The sequence below is a fragment of the Panthera tigris genome, chromosome F3 (assembly GCF_018350195.1).
Source record: "Panthera tigris isolate Pti1 chromosome F3, P.tigris_Pti1_mat1.1, whole genome shotgun sequence".
Lineage (NCBI taxonomy): Eukaryota > Metazoa > Chordata > Mammalia > Carnivora > Felidae > Panthera > Panthera tigris.
The window spans coordinates 3,223,349-3,247,177 of NC_056678.1; the positions used below are offsets into that span (position 1 = coordinate 3,223,349).

The following is a 23,829-nucleotide window of genomic DNA, read 5'->3' on the forward strand; positions in this document are numbered from 1 at the left end:
GCCAGGTTATACCTCGGCATCCCCACGGCGCCACCCCGGCAGGCCGGCCCCCGGCGCGCCCCGAGAACCCCACCTCCGCCTCCAGCGCGCCAGGCTCCGGGGGCGGGGGGGGGGAGGGGGGGAGGAAGAGGGCGGGCCCGGGGGCGGGGCGAGCCAGGGCCCCGGCCGGAGCCGGGGGCGGAGCCGGAGCCGGGGAGGAAACGGGGGCGGGCCAGGGGGGCGAGCAGAGGCCCGGGCCGGAGCCGGGGGCGGAGCCAGAGTCCGGGGTGGAGGCAGGGCCGGGGCCGGGCCGGGGGCGGGGCCGAGGCCGGCGCTGGGGGCGGCCCGAAGCCGGAGCCGGGGAGGAACCGGGGGCGGAGCCAGGGGGGCTGGGAGCGGGCTGGAGGCGGAGTCTGCGCCGGCGCCAGGGCCCTGGCCGACGGGCGCTCGGCCAGCCGCGTAAACAGCGCCGGAGCGCCGCGCCCGAGCAGGTGAGCGGGCGGGGCTGGGGCGCGCGGGCCGGGCCGGGTCTCGCGCCGAGCGGACGGCCCGGGTGCAGCCTCCACCCGCAGACCGGGCGCTGACTCCCGCACGCTCCTCGCCGCGGCGGGTCGCGGCTGCCCCTGCCCCGGCTGAGCTGCTTTTAGTCCGTGCGCGCGCCGGGTCCGGCCTCTGCGGCCGGCGCGGGAGCGCAGAGGGGAGCGCGCAGGGGAGCGGCGGCGGGGCCCGGCCGGGACCTCGGGGGTGGGCGGAGCGCGGGGAGCGGCCCCCAGGCCTCGGCCTGCGCCGGGCTGCGTGCCCTCCCCGCCTCCCGGGCCGCTGGGGGTGGGCGCGGCGCGGGGTGCCGAAGGGTCGGGCATTTAAAGGAGCAGCGCACGTGGGTCTGGGAGGCGCGGGCCCGGCGTTGTCTCCGCGCTCGGACCGCTTTGGCGCCCGGTCCGGTGGGCCTGCGGCACCGGGCCCCGAGCTCTGCGTCACGGGGCAGGGGGAGGCGAGGGTCTTCCCGCCCGGGGGAGGAACCGACCGCAGGTGGGGCCTGGAACCGCGATCGTGGTCCTCGGTGCTGGGGTGCTTGGCTGTTTTTATCAGGCTCTTACAGCCGTGGGGAGACTCCCAGAATCAAGCTTTTGAAGCTGAAGGAGCCTGACACAGAGGCTAGTCCCCGCCCCCAATTTTATCGATGAAAAAACTCAGCCCACACAGCTAACGTGACTGCCCAAGGCCACCCAGGTAGGATAGCGCAGAGCCAGGCTTAGAACCCGTGGTCTGACGTCTCGCTCTGCTGTCCAGCCCTGGCACCGGGCCTCAGCCCTTTGACAGCTGGATGAAGGGCTCCTGTGTATTGAATTAATGGGTGTCCCCTTTCTAAGGTGTGAACCGTTGGTCGGTGGGCCGACAGCACCCCCACTTACGCATGGAGATAGCACCCCATCCACAGCAGTTGCAGAGCCAGCCTGGCTCAGAATCGGCAGCCTGGGCTTCCCAGCCTGTCCCCCCTCTGGACAGACCCGGGCTTCTGGTACCGACGCCCTTGATGTCCGTTCTGTAGACGCCTGAGCCTCCAGTGCTGGCCGCCAGGACCTTCAGCAGTAATTAAAGGCTCTGGATAAGCTGCTTCAGGTGTAGGAGGCTCAGGTTTCCCTCCGTGTGAAGGTGGCCTGGTGGGAGCGGGGAGGTGTGTCAACAGCTGTGTGTCCTGGGCCCCGCTGGTGAAGCGGCAGGGGGGTGGGTCCTGGCGCCAGTTCAGAGCTGGCGGGCTGGCTGTCCAAGTTCATTCCTCAGGTGGGTGAGGGCACCTTTAGGTCGGGCTGGACCGGGGTGGGGCTTTGGTGGAGCGTTTTTGCAGAGTGGGATAGATGTTGTTTCAGGTTTCCAGGGAAAATTCTGGAGGTTTGGTGTGGAAGTAGGTGTGCACTAAGTCAGTAGTCTTACTCGCTGTGTGCACGGGAGACAGACGCCCAGATCCTATCTGTTTGAGAAGGAGTGGGATAAGAAAGAGCCCGGCCACAGGCTGCCACTCACAGGAGGCCTGGTGCCAGTCACCATGCCTGTCACCCCTCCCCTCAGCTCCCCGATGGCTGTTCACAGCCCCACTGCACACCCGGTGGTGGGGGGGAGGGGTCTGCCAAATGAGAGACTCCCCCTACCTTGGCCTCTGAGTTACCCATGATGATCGTGACATAAAATGTCTTACTTTGTGGGTTTGTCATATATGAGAAAAAGCCCTTTGGGGACAGTGGTTACCACAGACCTCTTTACACTTCCGATCACACTGAGGTCGCTATTACTTTTACCCTCTAGAGAACGGGAAACAGGTTCAGGGAGTTAAGCCACCTCGGATTTGAGCACCGGGATTTGAACCCAGCTGGCTGGGTTTTTAACTCTCGAGTTTTTGCACAGGAGGTTCCCACATGCGCCCCCTGCCCCCGTATTCCTGCACTATTGCCCAAGACATTTCTTTTTTCTGTTTTTATTACTATTATTTTTTAATGTTTATTTTATTTTTGAGGAAGACAGAGTGAGCAGGGAGGGGGCAGAGAGAGAGGGAGACCCAGAATGGAAGCAGGCGCCAGGCTCCGAGCTGTCAGCACAGAGCCCGATGCGGGGCTCAAACTCACGAGCCCCGAAATCATGACGTGAGCCGAGGTTGGACACTTAACCGACTGAGCCACCCAGGCGCCCATTTGTTTTCTTATTTTCAAAAATCTATTGTATTAGAGAAGAGAGAGAGTGGGGGAGGGGCGGAGGGAGAGGGAGAGACAGAATCCCAAGCAGGCTCTGAGCAGTCAGCGTGGAGCCTGATGCAGGGCTTGAACCCATGACCCATGAGATCATGACCTGAGCCAAAAACCAAGAGTGAGACGCTCAACCGACTGAGCCGCCCGGGCGCCCCAACTGCCCAGGACGTTTTTTTGCGCTCTCCATTAGTAACTACCTGATAGAGCAAAAGAAAAAAAAATTTGTTTAAAGAGACCAAAGCAGTGTGCATGGGGGGGGGGGGGGTCACATGCGTGTTTCTACGGAAGACATCGTTGGCTTGTTCTCAGCTGTTGCTCTGACTTTTGGACACTGTTTAGTTGGCGACTGGCAGGACAACCCGTGTTTCTGCAAGTATTTCCACCTGTTCCCCGACTCCGGTGGCTGGGGGAGGGTTGAGGGAAGGAATGTCAGGGCTCCGAGGCTGGCACAGGCTGTCTCTGGCCAGGGCCTGGAAAGTTCTCCTCACCTTGAGCTGGTCGGATCGGGCATGGGCTTCAGTGTAATCAGCGTTGGCCTCCAGGCCTGGGGATGGCAAGGCTGCCGTGGTAAAGTCTGGGGAAAGAGAAAGTTCCAGTCACTCTTCGGGAAAGACCAGACATCAGGGAGGAGATCATTTTTGTTCAGCATCTTCAGTCCTTGGGACGCCAGGAGGCTGGCTCGTCTTTGCCAAAAATGGGGTCTTCTGGAGCACGGGAAGAAAATTGGAAAGGGCGCTCACCTTTCTGCTGTACCTTAACCAGCAAAGTCTTGACTTGGTAGAGATGAAAGGAACACGCGTTTGCTCTAGAAAATTCAGGAAACGTTTTTTTTTAAAGAGTCACCCATCAGCTCTCAGCCCAGAGATCACTGCTGTCAAATGCCTTTCCTCACAGCACTCCACGCACGCCCATGTGTTCGTTTATTAAAGCATCAGAGGCAGGAAGCTGGAGTTGAAGGTTTGTATTCTGTTTTTCCTGTTAACGTCAGGTCTCCAGAATTTTCGCCTCTGGAGTATTCTTGGTAAATCAGGTTTGAGGCACACAGAGCACGTGACTGTCGCTGGTTAATTCACTGGTGCTGCAGGATGCTTTCTCACTGTCCCTTTTTTGAAATGTGTACTCATTTATTTTTGAGAGGGGGCGGGGGGGAGAGACAGAATGGGAAGCGGGCTCCAGGCTCCGAGCTGTCAGCGCAGAGCCCGACGTGGGGCTCGAACCCACAAACCGTGAGATCATGACCTGAGCTGAGATCAAGAGTCGGATGCTTAGCCAACTAAGCTAGCCAGGAGCCCTCTCACTTTCCCTTTTGAATTGACCCCTGGAAGCAGTGTTCTGGCTCCTGCCCCCCAGGCCACGCCCACATGGGAGTCCCCACCCCCGGCCCCCCTCCCCGCCCTCCTCCACCATTCGAAGCCCCAGTAGCAGAAGAGGCCTCCAGGCTGGCATTGTGGGGTTGGGGGCAGGAGAGGGACTGAGTGAGTCAGTGACCAGGAGGCATTTGTGACCTCTCGCCGGTGTTTCGGAGAAGCTGGGTGGTAAAGACACACACCTGCCCGTGGCAAAGGCACGTGCCTTTTAAGTATGGGGGTGCCCCCAGAGAGCCCACGCGGGGTGCTGTGCTGGCTGCCTGTGTGATCACAGCTCTCGGCCACGCCCCGAGTGTGCGGGCCTCACGAGTACTTCGGGTCCGGGCCTCACGAGTACTTTGGGTCGGCCATCCCGAGACCCGAATTGCCGCTGTGGCTCTGGTCATGGCACTTCAGCCGTGCCTTTTGTCCCTCTGGGTTTCAGTTTCCTGAGTACAAAATAGGGCACTGACCGGATGGCCTTTAAGGTCCTTGCCAGCTCTGGCATCGGTCCCGTGGACATGCCCTGTCCTTTGACAAGTTGCTCATGTTGCCAGAGTGCCCTGGCCTGGGGCTAGGTGGAAACGGTGTCTCCCTGGGGCCTGGGTGAAGGGTGACCTTGGTGACGACCCTTGTGCCTGGCGGTTTAGCACATCCGTAGCTTTCCGCCGGGGGGGGGGGGGTGTCAGCAGCTTCCCTGTCCCTGTCCCCTCTCGCTCTATCTGTGCCCCTCCTTTTCGTCTTCATTGTAACGGCTATTGGCCGAACACCTGCTCTGTGCCAGTCACCTCACACATTATCTCTACTTTTCCACGTCACTCTCCCGAGGTGTGCCTATTATGTTTGTTCCAGAAGAGGGGACGGCCGTGTGACGTTAAATTGTCTGAGGCTGCGCGGCCAGGGAGTGTGCGGTTCACATCCCACAGCTGGGTGATCGGATTGCTGCTTCTTGTTTAAAACATAACCTTTTTTTCCTGGGTCTTACTCAAAGGTGGCATGTTAGGGCCAGACCTCTACCCCTTTCCCCAAACTGCCCCTTTCCCAGGCTGCTTCACGACACAAGAGAAAGCTTCATGGGGCCTAGACAGTTCTGGGCAGAAAAGGGCAGGCAGAGGTAAATACAGAGCCTGGGTCGAGGTTCAGGAGGCCCCATCAGGGTCCCCTGCGGCCTCTGATCTGGGTCCCTACGGGACTCTGGCCGAGGCTGCCTCCCGGTGTTGGGAGAACCTTCCGGCAAGTGACGTGCGTCACGGTAAGGGCTGGGGTGGATGGACAGATGGATGACGGTCAGCCAGGGCCACATACCTGGTCAGTTGCCCAGGGCCAGCGGGGACAGGCAGGCAGGGAAGGTGTGGGGGCTTCTAAGGGAATTTTCTCTCCCTGGTAAACCCTGCCCTGGTATAAGGCGAGAGCCTCCGGGCAGTCGTGGGAGTGCTGGGAGGCAGCCTCGTGACCACAGAAAGCGGTCTGTTTAGACCCACGCCACCCTCTCTGAAGGAGAGGGCTCCTCGGCCGGTTAGGCCTACTGCAGAAGGACGGCAGGTACCAGGACCCTGACCTGTCTCCGTAGCCGCATCAGTGGTAAACGCAGTCGCCCCCCATCTGCTTTGGGAGCAGTGCTCTACTCCTTTCTTTCTCCAGCGAGGCACTGGTGTTTACGATGGCGTTTTACAGTCTTCTTTCCTACTGAGCTCCCCTGGCCTCCCGTTTTAAGGTCAGAGCCTTCACATGTCTCTGCGATGGAAAGAAGGTCGAGGAAGCTGGGTCACCGGGTTTCCTGGTTTCCTCGATAATCGCAGGAGCTGCTGACACAGGCACGTTGGGGGAAGTCTCTGGGTCAGACTCCCCTGGTTTGGCTAATTCAGCTTTTCGATCCCATTCAGCTATTAATGGGCGGAAGCGGTGTGGGTTTTGTATCCTCCGGCGGCGGCTCGGTCCCTGGGAAGGGCTGCCCCCCCCCCTCCCGTCCGCCCTCTGCGCCTTCCTCGGCCCCCTCCTCCAGCGCGGAGGGCTGGTTGCTATGTGGCTGGTAGGACTCTGCCACCAGCGGGAGAGCCGATCGGCCCCACCCCCGCCTGCTGGAGTCAGCCTCCCAGGCCGGTTGTTTTTGACGTCACCGGCGCTCTGATGTGCACAAATACCGAGCATAAAGGTTGTCGAACCGCGTACATTTGGGTGGTGATGGTGATTTTCCCTCCAGGGATTTCAGAGTTGCATCAGGCTTCAGTTCCGACTGAGAAACCGGAGGAGTGTCTGCCCGCTGCTCTGTTCTCCAGGAGCCAGGTAAAAAGGGGGGCTCCGAGGAGGAGGACAGTGACCCCGGGGCCCACCTGCCCCCCGCCCCGCGCCCCAGTCCAGCGAGGGGACGCAGGAGAGCGCAGACGGGAAGGAAGTTGCTACTTGGTATTTCCCACTGAAAAATTAACGGCTTACAAAATAAAACCGCAGACGATCCATGTGTGTAAGAGGTGTGGGAGATGCAGGAAAACGCGGGGTGACCCACGGTCTCCGCATCCAGAGGTAACCGCTGTATCTGGCCAGTCCTTCAAATACGTTCGCTTTCTGAGAAAATTCAAACGGTTGTGTATGAAGTTTCGTGTCTATTACCTGGGGTTTCCTGTCGCGTTGTTTCCTGTTGTGAACTGTTCTCTGGAGTGACGTTTTAAGCAGTCGTGGGATAAACCTCACCAGATGGACAGGTCCCAGGACAGGGTTTCTGGAATGTCAGTGTTTTTACAGTTAGAAACGTCCACAGCAAACAGGTCTTTATGGAAATCTTTTATTATTTTCTTAGGACAAATTCTGAGAAGTGGCATTTCAGGACCAAAAGGTATGGATGTTTTTTTAAAGCTTTCGATCTCTACTGCCTTCAGAAAGGCCGGTCCCGTTGGCGGTGCTGGAGGTGTTTTGAGTCCACTTTTTCCCCGTTCTTGTCCCCGGTGGGCAAATGCTTGGGCACTTTCTCCGCTGGGAACTGCCTTCTCCCCCTGCCGCTTTCCTGTTCCCGCGGGTGGCTGTCCCTGTGCTTCCCCAGCCACCCTCTGGTCAGACGGTTTTCAGGAGAAGGCATTGTTCCTTCTTTCACTCCCGACTGAGCCGCGCCAGGGACAGGGACAGAGAGGTGGACTGGATCCCTGCGCTGGGGGCCCGGGGGCAGCTGGGCTTGGGTTCCAGGGCCCGGCAGCCCCAGGGAAGGTCTGACTGCAGCCTACGGTCACCCAGCGACCGTCTCAAAGTGCAGACCCCCGGACCTTTGGTTGGAACGGAGCTGGGGATCCGCACTTCCAGTAAGTGGTCTAGCACGGTGTTCAGAGTGCAGACCCTGACTGCTGGGTTCAGGGTAACTTTGAACCTCTCACGTCTTAGACTCTGTTTCCTCAACTGTGAAATGGGGACGAACAGCAGTGCCCGGCTCCCCGGTCATTGTGCTCGGTGTCCCCCCACCCCTGCCCCAGGTGGCCTGGGCCACTTTGAGAAGCAGCACCTTCCCGAGTCCTGCGTCCTCTGTCAGGTGTTGAGGGCTCTGAGAGGCACCTCACCTGTGACCCCCCGGCCACCAGGCCCAGAAGGTTGTGATTAGATAGACCCCCCTGCTCTGACAGCCGAGGAGCCCCTCAGGGCCTGCGCTCCTGGGGGTCTTGGGCCCGGCTTCAGGGAAGGCTTGGGAGGAATTTAAAGAGCCATTTAAAGAGCAGGATAAGGGAGGAATCTGCCCAGGGAGCATTTGCTTTCCAGTGAGGGTGCCACACCTGAATTAGCTCTGACAGCCTGTGAGTGCCCCCTGCCCAACAGCAGGGCAACACTGGGGCAGAAATGCTCTCTGGGGAATGTCTTGCCAGCTGCTGGCCACTGGCTGAAGAAATGGAAATTGGAAGGACCTTTTTTTTTTTTAATGCTTATTTTGAGATAGCGCGGGACAGGGGCAGAGAGAGAGAAAGAGGATCCTAAGCAGGTTACACACTGTCAGCGCAGAGCCCGATGCAGGGTTCAAACCCATGAACTGTGAGATCAAGACCTGAGCTGAAATCTACAGTCAGACGCTTAACCGACGGAGCCCCCAGGCACCCCAGGACTTGGTCCCCGCCTCTCTGTCCTCACCCTCCCCAAGCAACTCCCCTTTTCCTTTGAAGAAGCGTCTCTGTTCTCTGTACATTTCCCCTCCTCCCGCCCCCATGATGCTGCGGCTGCTGTGGTTCTCAAGGCTGAGGTTGCCCCCTGCCTTCTGTGATGCTCTGCATGTGGGGACCCTAGGTCTGTCCCTCCAGCCCCTGCTCAGACCAGTCACAGGCACCCCGGGGGGCCTGGGAGGAAGAGGAGGGAGACTGTACTGCTAACTCACATCCCTAGAAGTGACTGCCGGGAAATGCCGTGTGGTGCCCATCCCACCTGTGGCCCTGCTCCGGACGGGGTGTCATGATCTAGCCTGGGAAGACGCCACCAGCTCTCGTCTCGGGTGCCCCTCCCTGCGTGAGACTGAACTCACGGCTGCCGCCATGGGTGATGACAGCTGCCGGGTCCAAGCTGCTGTTTGTTCAGGATTTGGACACCGAGACTCGCAGGGGGAGGACTTTGAGGTGCCCCCCCCCCCCCCCCCCCAGACCTGTACCAGACGGTGTCTTTCGTCACCACACACGAAGGAACGAAACCTGAAACTTCCAGGCCCTGCAGCGTGCTGGGGCTGCTGAGCTGTGTCCCCCCCCCCCCGCCAGACGGGGCTGGTGCCCAGGTCTAGTCGCCCTCCTGTGACCCTGAGCTGAGGCTGGTGCCGGGGAGGGGGGGCTTGCAGCGAAGCGGGAGGAGCCCCCCACCTCCCGAGGGTGCTGCTGGCACACTGCTTTCGTAAAGCTCACCGTGGACACCTGCTTCTGCCCAGAAGTCTTGGCTGGCCCCTCGCCGCTGGCCTCAGCCCTTGCCCCTCCCTGGGAGGGGGGCAACCCCTCCCGATCTCGATCTTGATCTTGACTGCAGAAGCTCGCCCCTCCCTGTTCTGGCGCTTCTGTTCCTCTGCTGCTAGAGCTTTTGTTTTTCTTTATTATGGAAGTATAATGGAAGGGCGGTATAATATCAGCCCCGGGTGTATACTGTGGCGATTTGACAATTCCGTACGTGTCTCAGTGTGCCTCCCGTCCACTGTCCCTTACTCCCCTTCACCTGTTCGCCCCTCCCCCCAGCAACCCCCCTGTTGGGCTCCGGGTTTAAGGCCGGTTTCTTTGTATGTTCGATTGTTCTGTCTCTTAAAGTCTGCCTGTGAGTGAAGTCACGTGGTCTTTGTCTGTCTGCCCTGGGTCAGGGGAGCTGGCTCATCGTGAAGCCTCGGGAGGCTGGCCCGGGAGGGGCGTGGGCTCTGCCTTGTGCCCACAGGTGGGGGATGGAGGTGGGCTCCCCTCAGGAGTCACCTGGGCCATGGGCCCCCTGTCGCCGGCTTCAAATAGGGCAGAGCTGGCTGACGGTAGAAGGCACCTGCTTTGTGTGGAAATCACATGTTCCGGGGGCAATCGCACGGTCGCGTGCACTCTCAGTGTCCCCATGGCCTCTGGGGGCATCGGTGGGAGAACAGGCCTGCCCAGGGGGAGGCAGGGACAGCCTGGTCCACCAGGGGTTGTCTGACGCTCTTCTAGGCCCTTCTGCCGCGCTGGCTTCCCGTCCTGCTGCTGTAAGGACACTCCAGCTGGGGACAGCACAGGGAGGTGGGGGCAGGCATCCCTGCTGTGTAGACTCTCCGGCCTGGCCTTCCCTGAGGTCCTGCCCTCAGCTGTACTTCCTCTCTCTCAGACACACACACACACACACGTACACACGCACATGCCCATCCCGCGTGGTCTTGCGGCTCCCCTGCACCCCAGACCCTCCCCCTTTTTTTAATGTTTATTTATTTTTGAGAGAGAGAGAAACACAGAGTGTGAACAGGGGAGGGGCAGAGAGAGAGGGAGACACAGAATCCGAAGCGGGCTCCAGGCTCTGAGCTGTCAGTACAGAGCCGGACACGGGGCTCGAACTCACGAACCGCGAGATCGTGACCTGGGCCGAAGTCGGGCACTTAACTGACTGAGCCCCCCAGATGCCCCTCCCTGACCCTTTTCAACTGGTTCCTGGACCAGACTCCGTCTTTCGCTGAGACGGGCTTGTCCCCTGCCCTGGGCTCCCTGCCTGGCTGCCATCTCGGACCCTGTCCTGTGTTTCTCCCCCACATCCAGGGCTGACCGGCGTCCGCCCAGCCCTTTCAGGGTCCGGTCCCCTCACGGGCATCCACCCTGCTGCCCGTGAGTCAGCGTCTGTCCACCTCCCGCCGTTGTCTTCCGGGGGGCCGGACACCCCCTCACGTGGCACAGGAGGCCCTCACACCTCCACGGCCCTGACTGGCACGTTCCTTCTTCGCGCCGTCTGCCCTTCCCCCCACCTGGAACATTCTGTCTCCGTCTGGGCTGGTGGCTTCTTTAGAAGACGTTCCTGATCTCTGAGGTTGACTCCCTCCTTTGGGTTTCTGTACCTCTTGGTGAACACTTAGGTTATGTAACCGGTCACGTTGGATGATTGTTGGTCTTTTTTTTTTTTTTTCCCCAATGTTTCCTAAAGCTTATTTATTTTGAGAGAGAGTGAGAGCACAAGCAGGGGAGGGCTGAGAGAGAGGAGGAGGGAGAATCCCAAGCAGGCTGCACACTGTCGGCTCAGGGCCCGAGGTGGGGCTCGAAACCAGGAAACTGAGATCATGACCTGAGCCGAAATCAAGCGTCGGACACTCCACTGGCTGAGCCCCGAGTTGGTTTGTTTGTTTTGTTTTTGGATGATGGTAGTGTTTCTTGTTCATCTTCACATCCACGGAGCCCAGCAGGCTTATGGTTGATGTCACAATGTCGGTGCTCAGTGGATGTTTGTTGATCGGACGAACGAGCGTGCGGTTTGGAGTGGCCTCGACTTTTGTCGTGGGGTGTTTCACCCGTGGCCTGGATCTCCTCGGGCCGTTCCCCCGAGGGTCTGTGCCAGCCACGCAGGCGGCCCCTGGGAAGCCACTGGACACACGTGTCCTGGGCGGTTGTCAGGCAGGACCCGTGTCCGGGTCCTCGGGCCACACCCCCAGCCCTCTGCTGCCTTGGCCCTGCAGGAAGCTGGAGCGAGGCCCCCTGTGCTCCGTTTTGCAGGCGCTTCCCGAGGCAGGGCCATGCTCACGTTCATGGCCTCTGACAGCGAGGAGGAAGTGTGTGACGAGAGGGCGTCCCTGATGTCAGCCGAGAGCCCCCCGCCACGCTGCTGCCAGGAGGACAGGCAGGGCTTGGAGGATGGAGAGGGTGCCGACCAGTGGGTAGGTAATCACCGGTGGCCACAGGCCTCGAACCCAGCCCCCGGGTTCCCGGACCTCAAGGCTGGAACCCACGCTCCCCGACGCGGGAGGGCGGGGACCGTGCAGGCGAGGATTGGTCACACGGTCACACGGTGGGCCCTGGTCGGCCTCGGGGCCCACAGTCTGCCTCGGGCTGCATGGTTCTGTCCCCCCCGGTCCCAGCAGCGCGGGCTCCCCTTCCTTAGCACAGGCAGAGGGGGGCAGGAGGCACTGTGGAGGGTGGGGGCCGGGGTATCGTAGAGTGGGGGCTTATCAACAACAGCAACGTCTTCCTCACTGTTCGGGGGGCTGGGAAGTGCGAGCTCAGGTGCTGGCAGATCCAGCAATGTGGGGAGGGGGGGTGCTGGGGAGCTCTGGGCGGGGCTTTATAAGGGCCCTCATCCCATCGGGATGAGGTCACCTGGTCACCTCCCAAAGGCCCTCCTCCTCCAAGTGCTATCACATTGGGGTTTAGGGTCCAACGTGTGAATTTGTGTGTGGGGGGGGGGGAGGGGCGGGGCACAGACGCTCTGATGTCGTCTGCAGCCCACCGGGCAGGAGATCATAACATCACGGAGAGGGGGGGTTTTCTGGGGGAGAGCCTCCCAACCTCACCACCTCCCTCCCCATCAGGGCAAAACGACATCTGAATTTGCTCGAAACCCCTTCTCCGTTTTGCCCCTTAGTGTTTAAAACGCAGGATTTCCCCTTCCAGCCAGCCTCAGACCCGCTGCCGAAGTCAAAGCTCCTTCCCTCCTCTGAGCTCCGCCAACTCAAGCCACCGGGGGCCACCCTTACGGCCCCTTCACCTTGTCTCCCGGGGCTTTCGTGCATTTTAGTTGTCTCCGTGCCCGTTCGTCTAGGCTTTTCTGTTTCTTCTCAGCTGAGTGCCTGGCTTGGAATTCTCTCCGCAAAGAGCTGATACTGAAGCCACAGTCATTTTGAATTTTTGTTTCCCTTGGTTTTGTCTTTGGCGGTTAATCAACGAACAAGGCCGCAGATGACCCTGAATCCGCATGGTTTCCAAACAGAAATTCTTGCAGGGGCTTGGGCCAGCGTCTGCGGGCGTCCTGCCCTCCTGCGGGGTGTGTGTGTGTGTGGGGGGGGGGGGTGGCAGGAGTCCAGAGTAAGTTCCTCCTCTGCAAATTCCCAGTGTCTTACCATCAAAGAGAGTCCCCACGTGCACTGACGGTTCTAGAGTGTGGTTTATCCACCAGGAACGTTTCATTTCTTCCTCCTCTGTCACCTGGCCGGCCTCCCGAGTCAGTATGGCCACCGGACCAGAACAGAGTGGCATCTGAGTCCCTGGACTGAGGCGGGGGGGCAATGCTTAGACATGCTCCAGGTCCACTAGCCACGCGTCCTGGGCCTGCAGCCCGCCCTCTTCTGTGGCTGCTGTGGCCCCTTTCCCGTTTTTTTGGTGGTGAGTGCTGGCCTTGGGTCTTCCCTAGATGTCCTCGTAAACCTTTCAAAAGTGCAGCCCCACTCCTGCATCTAGCTCGTTCTTAACCTCCGCGAGGCAGCATTAAAACTCCTAGCTTCCTGTCACAAGACGCCCGTGCGCTACGTCGGCAGGCCAGCGCTGGGGCATCCCGTGGCCCTCACCCTGCGGCTTTCCACAGAGAGGCCAGGATAGCGAGGACGACTTTGACGAGGACCCTGACCACTACGTCTGCGGGGGGGTCCCGGGGCAGCCGTCAGGCCTGGAGGAGGAGCTGACCCTGAAATACGGGGCGAAGCACGTGATCATGCTGTTCGTGCCGGTGACGCTGTGCATGATCGTGGTGGTGGCCACCATCAAGTCCGTGCGCTTCTACACGGAGAAGAACGGACAGCTGTAAGTCGGGGAACGGGGGGGGGGTCGGGTTCACGGCACCTGCAGCCTCTCGAGGGAGGTTTCGATCATTGCAGTGAAAAGAGCACAGAGGGGCGGCAGCGAGAGGCCCGCCTCTGCTCGTTACCCGCTCCTCTGGGGGTCACCACTCCTCTGGGGGTCACCCGCTCCTCTGGGGCTGTCGCTCCTCTGGGGTTGCCGACTGCCTCCTTCAAACCTTGTTACTGTTTTTAGTTCGGAGCTTACCTTTCATCTTGGGTTGGTGTTTTCAAAGAGAGGAGCAGAGGGGGAAGGCCCCCCCGCCCCAGGCTGGTCGGGGGTGGCAGGCTGGGGCCCCAGAGCAGGTGGGGCCCTCCGTGGGCAGCCCCGGGTGGACAGGGCCAGGGCGAGGGGCCGGCGGAGGGCCTCCCGAGTGCAGCTGCTGGCCTGTGTCAGGCGGGGTGGGGGAAGCGGCCAGTGAGCCCTGGGCTGGGGTGGGTGTTTGCGGGTGCCCTGGCCAACAGGAGTGGGGAGGGCTCGGGGAGGGGGAGCCTGGGGTGGGGGGGAGAGCACCTGGGGAGGGGGAGGAGCCCTGGGCGGTGGGGAGGAGGCATCTGGGGGAGGGGCCGCGGGGTGGGTCTGGGGGAGGGGGAGGCCTGGGGGGGCCCCTTCCTTGCCCCCTGGGTCTCGGGCACCAGGCTGAGGTTGGGTGGCTCGTGGGCAGGCCCTATGGAGCAGGCAGGGAGCAGAGTCTGCAGCCCGCCGTCTCCCTCAGCATCTACACACCATTCACCGAGGACACGCCCTCCGTGGGCCAGCGCCTCCTCAACTCCGTGCTCAACACCCTCATCATGATCAGTGTCATTGTGGCCATGACCATCTTCTTGGTCGTGCTCTACAAATACCGCTGCTACAAGGTGAGTGCCCGGCCTGCGGCCGCCCGGTCCTGCCCGCCGGCCCCGCACCGCTCGCGGAGCCGCCTGTGGCCGGCGGCGTGGCCCGCTGCAGAGCAGAAGCCGGTTTTCGCCCCGCCCCGCACTGCCTGCCCGCCCGCCGTCACCGTCCTTTGATCGGACGCAGAATCCCACCTGCCCGGGTCCCTCCCCGCAGTGTTGGGAGAAGCGAGATGTTCCGTTTCAGGCTCCCTTCACCCCGCCCCTCGCCTCCCCGGCAGGTTTATTTGCCCTTCCCGTTTCCCCCTGGGCTGGGTGTGCAGGGGTCGTGCTGACGGGCGCGCCCCGTGGCTGCAGCCGGGGCCCAGGGGGTAGCGGACGAGCAGAGGCCCCAGTGGGGGCCACCCTGGCCCCATCGCACAGGCATCGTCCCAGTGAGTCTCCTGTCCCTTTGTCTTGCCGTTTTCTTCTCCGTAGCCCTTGTGACTACCTGTCAATACATTTATATGTTTATCGGCTGACGGCCCTCACCATGGTCAGGAACCCCGCTGGCTGCCTCCCCGGAGCCTAGGGCCACGCCTATAGGTGACAGTTGTCCAGCACGTCCTGTCTCTCAGTGAGGGAACAGGGGTCTGGCTGCTTGGACCTGAGGGATTTTTCACCCCATCCACCTGCCAGGTGACCTTGAGAGAACTCCGTGAATTTCTTTGCCCCCTCAATCTGTCACACGGCCACCCAGTGCCTTCCAGCGTAGTCCCAGAGGGGCCTAACGAAGATTCGGAGGCTTGGGGGTCAGTCCCGAGAAGCTGGGGGCCCGTGGTCATTCTGCCCGTTTCTGTTGTCTAGTTTATACACGGCTGGTTGATCATGTCCTCGCTGATGCTGCTTTTCCTCTTCACCTACATCTACCTCGGGTAAGTGCCCCCTGCGGGAAGCAGGCTCCTCGAGGACCGGGGCGGGGAGGGGTGCCCAGCAGGCTCCAGACTCTCGCTCGCCCCTGTCGCCGCTCCTACAGCCAGGCCTCCGACCCCTCCTCCCGCGGCCTCGACATGCGTCAGTGGCGCTCTCGGCAAGCCTCTCCATCCCTACCTGATTCCTGATGGATGATTTAGATTTATTTGAGAGAGAGAGAGAGAGAAAGAACGTGAGTGAGCAGGGGGCGGGGGCAGAGAGAGAGGGAGAGAGAGAATCTTAAGCAGGCTCCAAAAGGGGCTCAAGCCCACGACCTGGGATCAGGACCTGAGCTGAAATCAAGAGTCGGACGCTCGGCCGACTGAACCATCCAGGCGCCCCCGGTTGCTGATTTAAAACAAACGAGCACGGAGGACGAATTCTGTGAACCCAAGAGGGATATACATCCCCTAAAGTTTACATTCTCCACTTTGGGCCAGGCCTGGGTGCTTCCTTGTTCGTGTGAAAAGTGATGTGCTCTCTTGCCCTCGATTTGAGCTCTCAGCCTGACCCAGGGGCCCAAAGGGACTGGAGGGACAGGGGAAAACCCTCTGCCAAGGACCTTTTTCCTGGGCACGGGGTCCTCCAGGCTGTGCCGGCACACGTTTACGGGAGCCAGTCCAAGGATGAGACGTTGGTATACATTCCCCACCTCGTTCCGGAAAATACTTCAAGTGGGTGGTTGTGGGGCTCACAGAAATGGGGAAGGGGAGATTGGCGAGTGAAGCCAGAGGTTGGAAAAACCCGGGCTGGGACTTCATGGTTGAGGAGCCGGGAGTGTCGAACTGTGTCTGGTTGGGTGTGGTGTCTCCACCGAGTTCCCCGCCCCACGGGCTGGCCCTTGGTCGCGCAGGGAGGTGCTCAAGACCTACAACGTGGCCATGGACTACCCCACGCTGTTCCTGACGGTCTGGAACTTCGGGGCGGTGGGCATGGTGTGTATCCACTGGAAGGGCCCCCTGGTCCTGCAGCAGGCCTACCTCATCATGATCAGCGCCCTCATGGCCCTGGTGTTCATCAAGTACCTTCCGGAGTGGTCCGCGTGGGTCATCCTGGGTGCCATCTCCGTGTACGGTAGGCGGGCTCAGGCGGGCCTCGAGGCTGCGGGCGGGGGCTGCGTCCGGGTCGAGTCCCCCTCACCGGTGCACGCGAGTGGCAGGCGCTGAAAGGTGCCCCCCTCCCCGAAGAAAGCTGGGTGGGCGGTCTCCCCTCTGAGAGGCTCGCCTTCGTGAGACGCGGGCGCTTGACGTGGCCACTGATAATCGCGCATCCGGTGAGCGCTCGCGACACCCTGGAAGCAGTTTGCTCCTACGTCCTCGGCCGTGGGATCGGCCCCGGGACCCTGTAAATGCCGAGCACCCAAAGCGTTAGCTGCTGTGTAACAAGCGTTGGTGTGATTCTGTCCCCGGTGCCGTGACTTCCATCTGAGGGTGAGGAATCCGAGGCTCAGGGAAGTCAGATGGCAAGCCGGCCATCGGGGTCCCCGAGCCACACGGCGATTCCTCGTTTGCAGTCCGCCCGTTGAGACCCCGTTCTGGGCTTCAGCCAGCACAGACTCTCGGGGTTATGGCTGGAAACCGGGGGCTGGGAGCTGGCACGCAGGACATGCTCCGAGCCTCGCCTGTGCCCCGGTGTTAGCGGGCCGGCTCCTCTCTGGGGCTGCCTGGAAATAAATGTCACTTGTAACACGTCCCGGCTGTCTTTGTTCTCCCAGATCTCGTGGCTGTGCTGTGCCCCAAAGGGCCACTGAGAATGCTGGTGGAAACGGCCCAGGAGAGAAACGAGCCCATATTCCCTGCCCTGATATACTCCTGTGAGTATTTATTATTGAGAGAGATAGAGAGAGAGAGGGACAGCGTGTGGGCAAGGGAGGGGCAGAGAGGGAGACAGAATCCGAAGCAGGCTCCAGCTGTCAGCACAGAGCCCGACGCGGGGCTCGAACTCACGAACCACAAGATCATGACCTGAGCCGAAGTCGGACGCTTAACCGACGGAGCCACCCAGGCACCCCCTGAGAAGGGTACTTTGGAGAGGGGCTCTTGAGGGCAGGGGTCTGGGGTGCAGGGTGCACTTGCTTTTCACTGGGCTCCCTTGACAGCTCCGTGGCTGTTAAAGTCTCCGAAGGGAAGGGACACGGGAGTGCGCGCGTCTGGCCACCGGGCAGGGATCTGGGTGTTTATATGGATTCAGCGGGTGTGTGTCGGGTCCCTTGCTTTGTGGTGCCCTGGCCTCATGGGGAACACTTTACAGACTGGCTGCCGAGTGCCAGGGCAGGATCTCGAAGGTAGGACGGAGCTTGTGGTGGGAGCCAGGGCAGGTGGTCCCCAGCGTGAAAGCACGTTCTAGGCCCGCTCTTGGGAGGAGCAGAGGCCACGTGTGAGAATGCTGAGGCGGTGCCCTGACGTGCGTTCGCCGCCTCCGCGCTCTGGGGGCGCACGTTCCCGGAGGGGAGGCCGCAGCTAAGCAGGCGACAATACGTCAGGAGGCGAGCGCTCGGTGGAAGGATGACTGGGTGGGGGACCTGAGCACTTCAGGGTAGTGGGGGTGCTGTCTTGCAGAAGGTGGTCAAAGAAGCCTCTGTCATAAGGTGACATTTGACCAGAGACCTACCTCGGGAAAACCCGGGGACAGAACGCCAGGCGAAGGCCCGGAGTGCTGGGAACGGAGCCGGCGGGGGCAGAAGGGGGCAGAAGGGGGCAGGGGCAGGTCCAGATGTGCTGGGCCCCCGCAGGCCACGGTAGGGACATGGCTTTTCCTCCCGAGTGAGCTTCGTGCCCCTGGAAGGTTTCAGACCCACCTGACGTTACATTTTAGTGGGATCGCACCGGTGGCGGGAAGGGAGAACAGAAGGCATGGGGTCAGGGGCGGAAGTGGAGCCGGGTCTGGGACAGAACGACCCCCCAGGAGAGAGGGCGGGCGCCGGCCCCAGGGCGGCGGGAGAGGCGGGGTGAGGCGCGGGTGGAGTCTGGAGATATCTTGGAGGCAGGTTTGCAGTGGCCGTGGTGTGGGTGGTGAGAGTGCTGTGGATCTGAACCTTGAAAGGGCCGGGGGCTGCCACGTCGGGGGAGGAGACGGCGGCCCCCACCCCCCTGCCCCCCGTGGAGAGTGTTCCCGGTAAGGCATCCTCATGGCCAGGTAGGCCAGACGGGGACGGACTCGTGGGACTTGAGTTCACACGGGGAGAGTGAACCGGGCCAGAGAGGGAGAGAGCACACAGGCAGTCCTCCCCCCCCCCCCCCCCCCCCCCCAATCCAGTGATCCCGTCCTGGACTTAGGCCACAGGGAGCAGAAGAAGCAGGGTCTCGAGCAGATGTCTGCCGGGTAGCCGAGGGGTCGGGTGGGTGGAGGAGACGTGGTGCGCACGTACGGATGTGGGCGGGGCAAGGTGTGCGCACGTACAGATGCGGGGGCACGAGGTGTGCGCGCGCACAGACGCGGGCCGGCGAGGTGTGCGCATACAGACGTGGAGGACGGGTGAGGGGCGCCCTACCGCGAGTTACTGTTCGGCCCCCTGAAAGGAAGGGGATTCTCACACCTGCCACGTGGATGATCCTCGAGGACTCTGCGCCCGGTGAATTCAGCCCGTCACAAAAAGGAAACTATTCTGTGACCCCCCCCCCCCCCCCGCCGTGATCCATCCGGAGGAGCCAGATTCTTAGAACTAGAACAGGGAAATGGGGGGACACGGGGGTGCTCGAGGTACCGAGAGTGCCGGCAGAGGAACAGCCCGGGCCCGTGAACACCCCTCCCGCTAAGGAAGCGTCCAGTTAACGGAGGTTACGCGGGTACCGTGTGCGTGACGCGTGTTTTGCCACCATGAGACGGAAACACCGCTGGTTCCCCGGACTGTTCCCTGCTGACCTTGTCATCGGTTTCGTGAGGAGAGACACACACACACACACACACACACGCGCGCGCGCGCGCGCGCCAAAAGACCAGGAAAGGCTGTGTCCGGGCCCCTCCCCCAGCGGCCTCCTCACAAGGGGCGGAAGCCGGTACCGGCTGGAAGTGGGGGTCCCGCGCGGGCCTCCTGGGGACGCTGCCTCCCCGGCCGGGGGGCAGCTGTAGTCGGCAGCACCTGAGTCACCCCCCACCCCTCGTCTCCTTCCCCAGCCGCCATGGTGTGGACGGTGGGCATGGCCAAGCTGGACCCCTCCTCCCAGGGAGCCCTTCAGCTGCCCTACGACCCAGAGATGGGTGAGTGTCGCAGGCTGGCAGCCTCTCGTCGCCCGGGCCTGCTGCCCTGCACCCGGCCCGGCCTCGCCTGGCTCCCCCCCACCACCCTGGGTGGGGGGCAGGAGGGGAAAGCCCCCTCCTGGATGGAGCAGGTGGGACTTAGAGCCTGTGCCTCAGCCCGTTGGCCTCCTTCCCTTCCCTTGGGCGTGTGCCAGAAGGTTCCTCTCTGTTCAGGGCTGGGCTGGCCCGGCCAGTGGGGTGAGGGCAGGGGAGCCCCGGGCTCAGGCCGGTTCCCCACAGATCCCAGATCCCTCTGACCAGACTTTTGTCTCTCTCCCATGCACCTGCCTCGTGCAATGGCGGTCACGTTCTCGGACCCCCAGAGGAAGACTCCTATGACAGTTTTGGGGAGCCCTCGTACCCCGAAGTCTTTGAGCCCCCGCTGCCTGGTTACCCCGGGGACGACCTGGAGGAAGAGGAGGAAAGTAAGTCATCTGTGCCCAGGTGGTCCGCGTGCGCTCAGGGTGCGGGCGGGGGGTGGGACGGGCTCCCTGGAGGCAGGGGAGGGTGGTGGGGAGAAGCCCCCTTTTACATCAGAGACGGCAGCAGCAGTGACAGCTGGAGGAGGGAGCCCCCGTGGCCAGGAGGAGGGAGAGAGAGGAGACCAGGCAGCGGGCGCGTTCGTCAGACAGTTTTATCGTCCGTGGTGAACTCTCACCCTGTTAACAAGCGCACTGGCGGATGTGCGAGCTCGCATTCACTGTCGGTGAGACGTCAGCTAATTAGCAGCCACGCTCCTCTGTTTTTAAGGGGAAGGCTCACCCGACGAGCTCTGGGCATCGTACGCGTCCTCAAAGGTGGTGGGATTTCGTACAAAAACGTGTAACTTAAACTCAGCCCTAAATTGTATGGCTTCCTGCCGACCCCCGACGGCACGTTATATTTGCTCTTTTTTACTCAGCTAAGGGCCAATTCCCCGAATTGTCAGAAATGCCAGCTTTTTCACAGCCCAGACGGCAGGTCAGCCCGTCCGAGGGCCCCGTTTCCTGCCGGCTGCTGCTGCTCTGGGACAGCCAGGACTGGGGCCCCCCGGGGCCCCCGGATCCAGCGGAGGGGCTGGGCTGTGAGCTGGCATCTGCCGTCTGGGGCTCCCGACCCTGACCGGCTCGCTCTGTCTTCCCCGCACAGGGGGCGTGAAGCTCGGCCTGGGGGACTTCATCTTCTACAGCGTGCTGGTGGGCAAGGCGGCGGCCACGGGCAGCGGCGACTGGAACACGACGCTGGCGTGCTTTGTGGCCATCCTCATCGTGAGTGGCCCGGGGGCTTCGTGGGGGGCCCTGAGTCCCGGGGGCATTTTCAGGTGCCGAGTCCCTTGCAGGGGCGGAGTGATGACGCGGGGCCGGGCAGGGCTCACGGGAGGCTCCGAGCAGGGGAGGCCTGGCTGAGGGGCTCCCGCGTTACCGACCACTCACACGGTGGTGCCAGGGGTTTGGCCAGCCCCGTGCGGTCTCACGACGCCTGCGAGGTGGGGTGTGAGCTGAGGTTCTCAGAACCGGGAAGAAGTTGTGGGCCGTGCCTGTCGGCACAGAGCTGGGGAGGGGCAGGCTGTGGCTTGAGCTCTGGTCTCTGATGCCTTCCACGCCCCCCAGACACCATGGCGTGCTCTGAACCCCAGAAGCTTGCGGGTCCCTAGAGTCCCTTAACGTGGCCAGATACCCATACTGGGGAACAGGTCCTGAGAGACCGCAGCTCTGAGCGGCGGAGGCTCTGAGTGGCGTATACCCGAGCTCTGCCCCGGTGAAGGGGGGGGTCGCAGGGCACAGTGAGGTGGAGGGGTTCTGTCTGTCCACAGCGTGTGTTCGGGGGGGTGGGGGGGTAGTGGACCCCCATGCTTCTCCACCTCGGGACTGACCCGAAGCCCCGCCCCTCCCTGGACCACAGCCCACGTGGGCAGGGGCAGGGCAGGATGGGCACCCACCTCCGAGGCCGCGGGTCACGTGGCTTCGGTGCCCCTCTGGTGCCAGCTGCTGAGACCCTCACTAGCGTTTCAGTGGAGCTCGTCCGGTTCTCTCTTTTTTTTTTTGTTTAGAATTTTTTTTTTAAATTTATCTTGAGAGAGAATGAGATCAGGGGAGGGGTGGAGAGAGAGAGGGAGAGAATCCCGAGCAGGCTGGCGCGCTGTCTGCACACAGCCCGATGCAGGGCTCCGTCTCACCCACTGTGAAATCAGGACCTGAGCCGAAATCAAGAGTCAGGCGCTTAACCCGACTGAGCCACCCAGGCGCCCCTCATCTGGTTCTTTATAAATAGACGTCCCCCAGGGGAGGCCTCTGTCACTGGTCACACGTGTCACCGCCGTAGCTGGAGTCTGGTAGAGCAGGGCCGCTCTGGGAGTCAGGCTCACGCGGGGTGTGACACGGGGGTGAGTCCTCGAGAGGACCCGGGAAGAGGAGGGGTCGGGCTGTCGTCTGGCGGGCCCCACACCAGTGCTGAGTCCTGGGTGGGGGGAGCCCGACGTCGCTAACCGCCCCCACCTCCGCCCCGCATCCGCACCGGCAGTCACGACCTCCCCTCCCCTCCCCTCCCCTCCCCTCCCCTCCCCTCCCCTCCCCTCCCCTCCCCTCTCCTCCCCTCTCCTCCCCTCTCCTCCGTGTCCCGCAGGGTCTGTGTCTGACCCTCCTGCTGCTGGCCGTGTTCAAGAAGGCGCTGCCCGCCCTCCCCATCTCTATCACCTTCGGCCTCATCTTTTACTTCTCCACGGACAACCTGGTGCGCCCTTTCATGGACACCTTGGCCTCACATCAGCTCTACATCTGACGGCGGGCCGGGCGCCGTGGGCTGGCGGCCCTGGGCGGGTCGTGACGGGTGCCCCCGCATAGTGTCCCGGTCTAGTGCCATATGTCTCTGAGATTTTTCTTTCCTTGACGAGAAAGAAAGAGAAGGGAGTATCGTGTTTACTTGGCGAAGAGGAAGAAGCAGCTTTTTGGCTCTAGTTGTTTGGTCACTGGAGCACGGCTCACCGACCGAGGGACCGAGGACGGCCGTGTGGACGAGGACGGTGTGGCGAGGCCGCCCGGCCCGGCACCACAGCCCGGGGTGCTCCGCGGGCCAAGGAGAAGGAAGGGACCAGGAGTCCGTGCTGGGATGGCGCTGAGCACCTGCCCGCTGTGGCCGCAGAAGGAAGCCAGCGTGCCCTGTGTGGAATGTCCCCAGTGCTTCTGTCTGTGACGTCGTTGTTATTTTATTACCTTTAGAAGCCGGGTCCTGTTCTCGTTCCGGCAGTTACTGCTGTGAAGTGGCTTAATATCAAAATCAATAAATAAGTGAATCCTGTTGGAATGCTGGATTCGGTCCGTTTCTAAGCGCTGAGCCCTCCCACCCCACGCGTCTTGTGGCCGCTCGTGGGAGGGCGTGTGCTCCCGGCTCGGAGGGAGGACGCACCCAGGAGAGGGGCTAACGGCCCCGTCTGCAGTCATCTCTCCAGGTAGCTTCCTCAGCTGGGGTGTGCGGGGTGAGGGGCGCCCGACGGCCCGGAGCTCGGACGTGTGCGGGGCTGCTGGCCCTGGGCAGACCCCCCGCTGGCCCCGCTGTCTTGTCACCAAGAGCAGCAGTGCGGTGCCTGGATGAACCAACGTGCCCTGGGGCCGCACTCGAGAGCCCACTGTCATCCCTTCTGCGGCCACCTCGGGGTGCCGTGAGGGGAGAGTGGACTGGCCGGCGTCTCCCTTTCCCCTCCGCATCATCCCGGGCCACAGAGAGAATCTCAGCGAAGCTTCCGGCCGGGCCCGAGCCCTGGGGCAGCCGAGCAAACACAGGCCTGTGGGTGCCGTCCTGACCGCGGCCCCGTGTCCTTGTTCCTGAAATGACATAGGTGCCCTGCAGCTGTGTATTTGTCGCGAGAGAATAAAATCGTGTATTTCGACGTTTGACGTCGCTTGCTTTTCCCTGGGCTGTTTGTGGGAGAGCAGAAGGAACCGGGGAGCCCGGAGGCCAGACGCGGACTGGCCGCGGGTGGCATTTCCCCCGCTGGCGCTTGGAATCCGGACACCGTGACTGCCGGTGACTAACTCACGGTCAGAGCCCAGGTGGTGGCATCACAGCCCGGAAAGCCAGAAGTCGGTGGGTGTCTCAGCAGATGAGGGCCGGTCCCTGGTGGTAAACGGGAGGAAAAGCTGGGATTAGCTCGTTCGGGGTGGGAATTGAACGAATAGCTCGGGGGTTGGGAGGGGGGGTTGTCCACAGATGAGTCCTCATTTGTTAGGTGTGGACAGGTCGTTGCCCAAGGCCTGACCAGGGTGCTGGGGGCGGAGGCCACGTTTAGGCGGACAAGCAGAGGGTGGGGGGCCCTGCATCCAAGGGACCGACAGGGAGGAGAGCAGAACGGTGCCCGTGAGGACGCGCCAAGACAGAAAACAAGGGAATGTCACTAGGCCAGGGTTGGGGGGGCGGCAGGTCACCTGCAGGGAAACAAAGGTAGCTAAAGAGACGTTGGTGGGGAAGCCGGAAGCTGGTCCTGACAGCTGAGAGCCTGGGGCCCTGACACAGGGGCGGGGGCAAAATTGGTGGTTCAGACTTGCTGGGCGGTCACGTGCCTAGGTTCCCCATGTAACCAGCCTAT

General features: G+C 61.9%; 1 protein-coding gene across 4 annotated transcripts; it reads left to right on the forward strand.

The window, feature by feature from the left end:
- The first annotated feature begins 384 nt into the window (after nucleotides 1–384).
- On the forward strand, nucleotides 385–23,289 carry PSEN2 (presenilin 2). Of its 4 annotated transcripts, none has more exons than XM_042976240.1 (13): nucleotides 393–470; nucleotides 6,264–6,346; nucleotides 6,858–6,893; nucleotides 11,200–11,360; nucleotides 13,001–13,215; nucleotides 13,916–14,108; nucleotides 14,931–14,998; nucleotides 15,889–16,109; nucleotides 16,750–16,848; nucleotides 19,149–19,232; nucleotides 19,595–19,696; nucleotides 20,400–20,518; nucleotides 21,873–23,288. In XM_042976240.1, the coding sequence occupies exons 4-13, from the start codon at nucleotides 11,220–11,222 to the stop codon at nucleotides 22,026–22,028; spliced, it is 1,398 nt and encodes a 465-aa protein (XP_042832174.1). In that variant the 5' UTR covers nucleotides 393–470; nucleotides 6,264–6,346; nucleotides 6,858–6,893; nucleotides 11,200–11,219; the 3' UTR covers nucleotides 22,029–23,288. The 4 variants fall into 4 exon arrangements, with proteins under 4 accessions (XP_042832175.1, XP_042832174.1, XP_042832173.1 ...); XM_042976239.1 differs by lacking the exon at nucleotides 393–470 and adding an exon at nucleotides 3,015–3,674; XM_042976242.1 differs by lacking the exon at nucleotides 393–470 and adding an exon at nucleotides 3,017–3,674 and having other exon boundaries at nucleotides 13,967–14,108.
- The last annotated feature ends 540 nt before the right edge of the window (nucleotides 23,290–23,829 follow it).

Bases quoted from the DNA above. Each gene is read 5' to 3' on its own strand.
- PSEN2 (XM_042976241.1), top strand. From the start codon at position 11,220: ATGCTCACGTTCATGGCCTCTGACAGCGAGGAGGAAGTGTGTGACGAG. The intron at 13,216-13,915 runs GTAAGTCGGGGA...GCTCGTGGGCAG, and splicing joins ACGGAGAAGAACGGACAGCT to GCCCTATGGAGCAGGCAGGG. The intron at 14,999-15,888 runs GTAAGTGCCCCC...TTGGTCGCGCAG, and splicing joins TTCACCTACATCTACCTCGG to GGAGGTGCTCAAGACCTACA.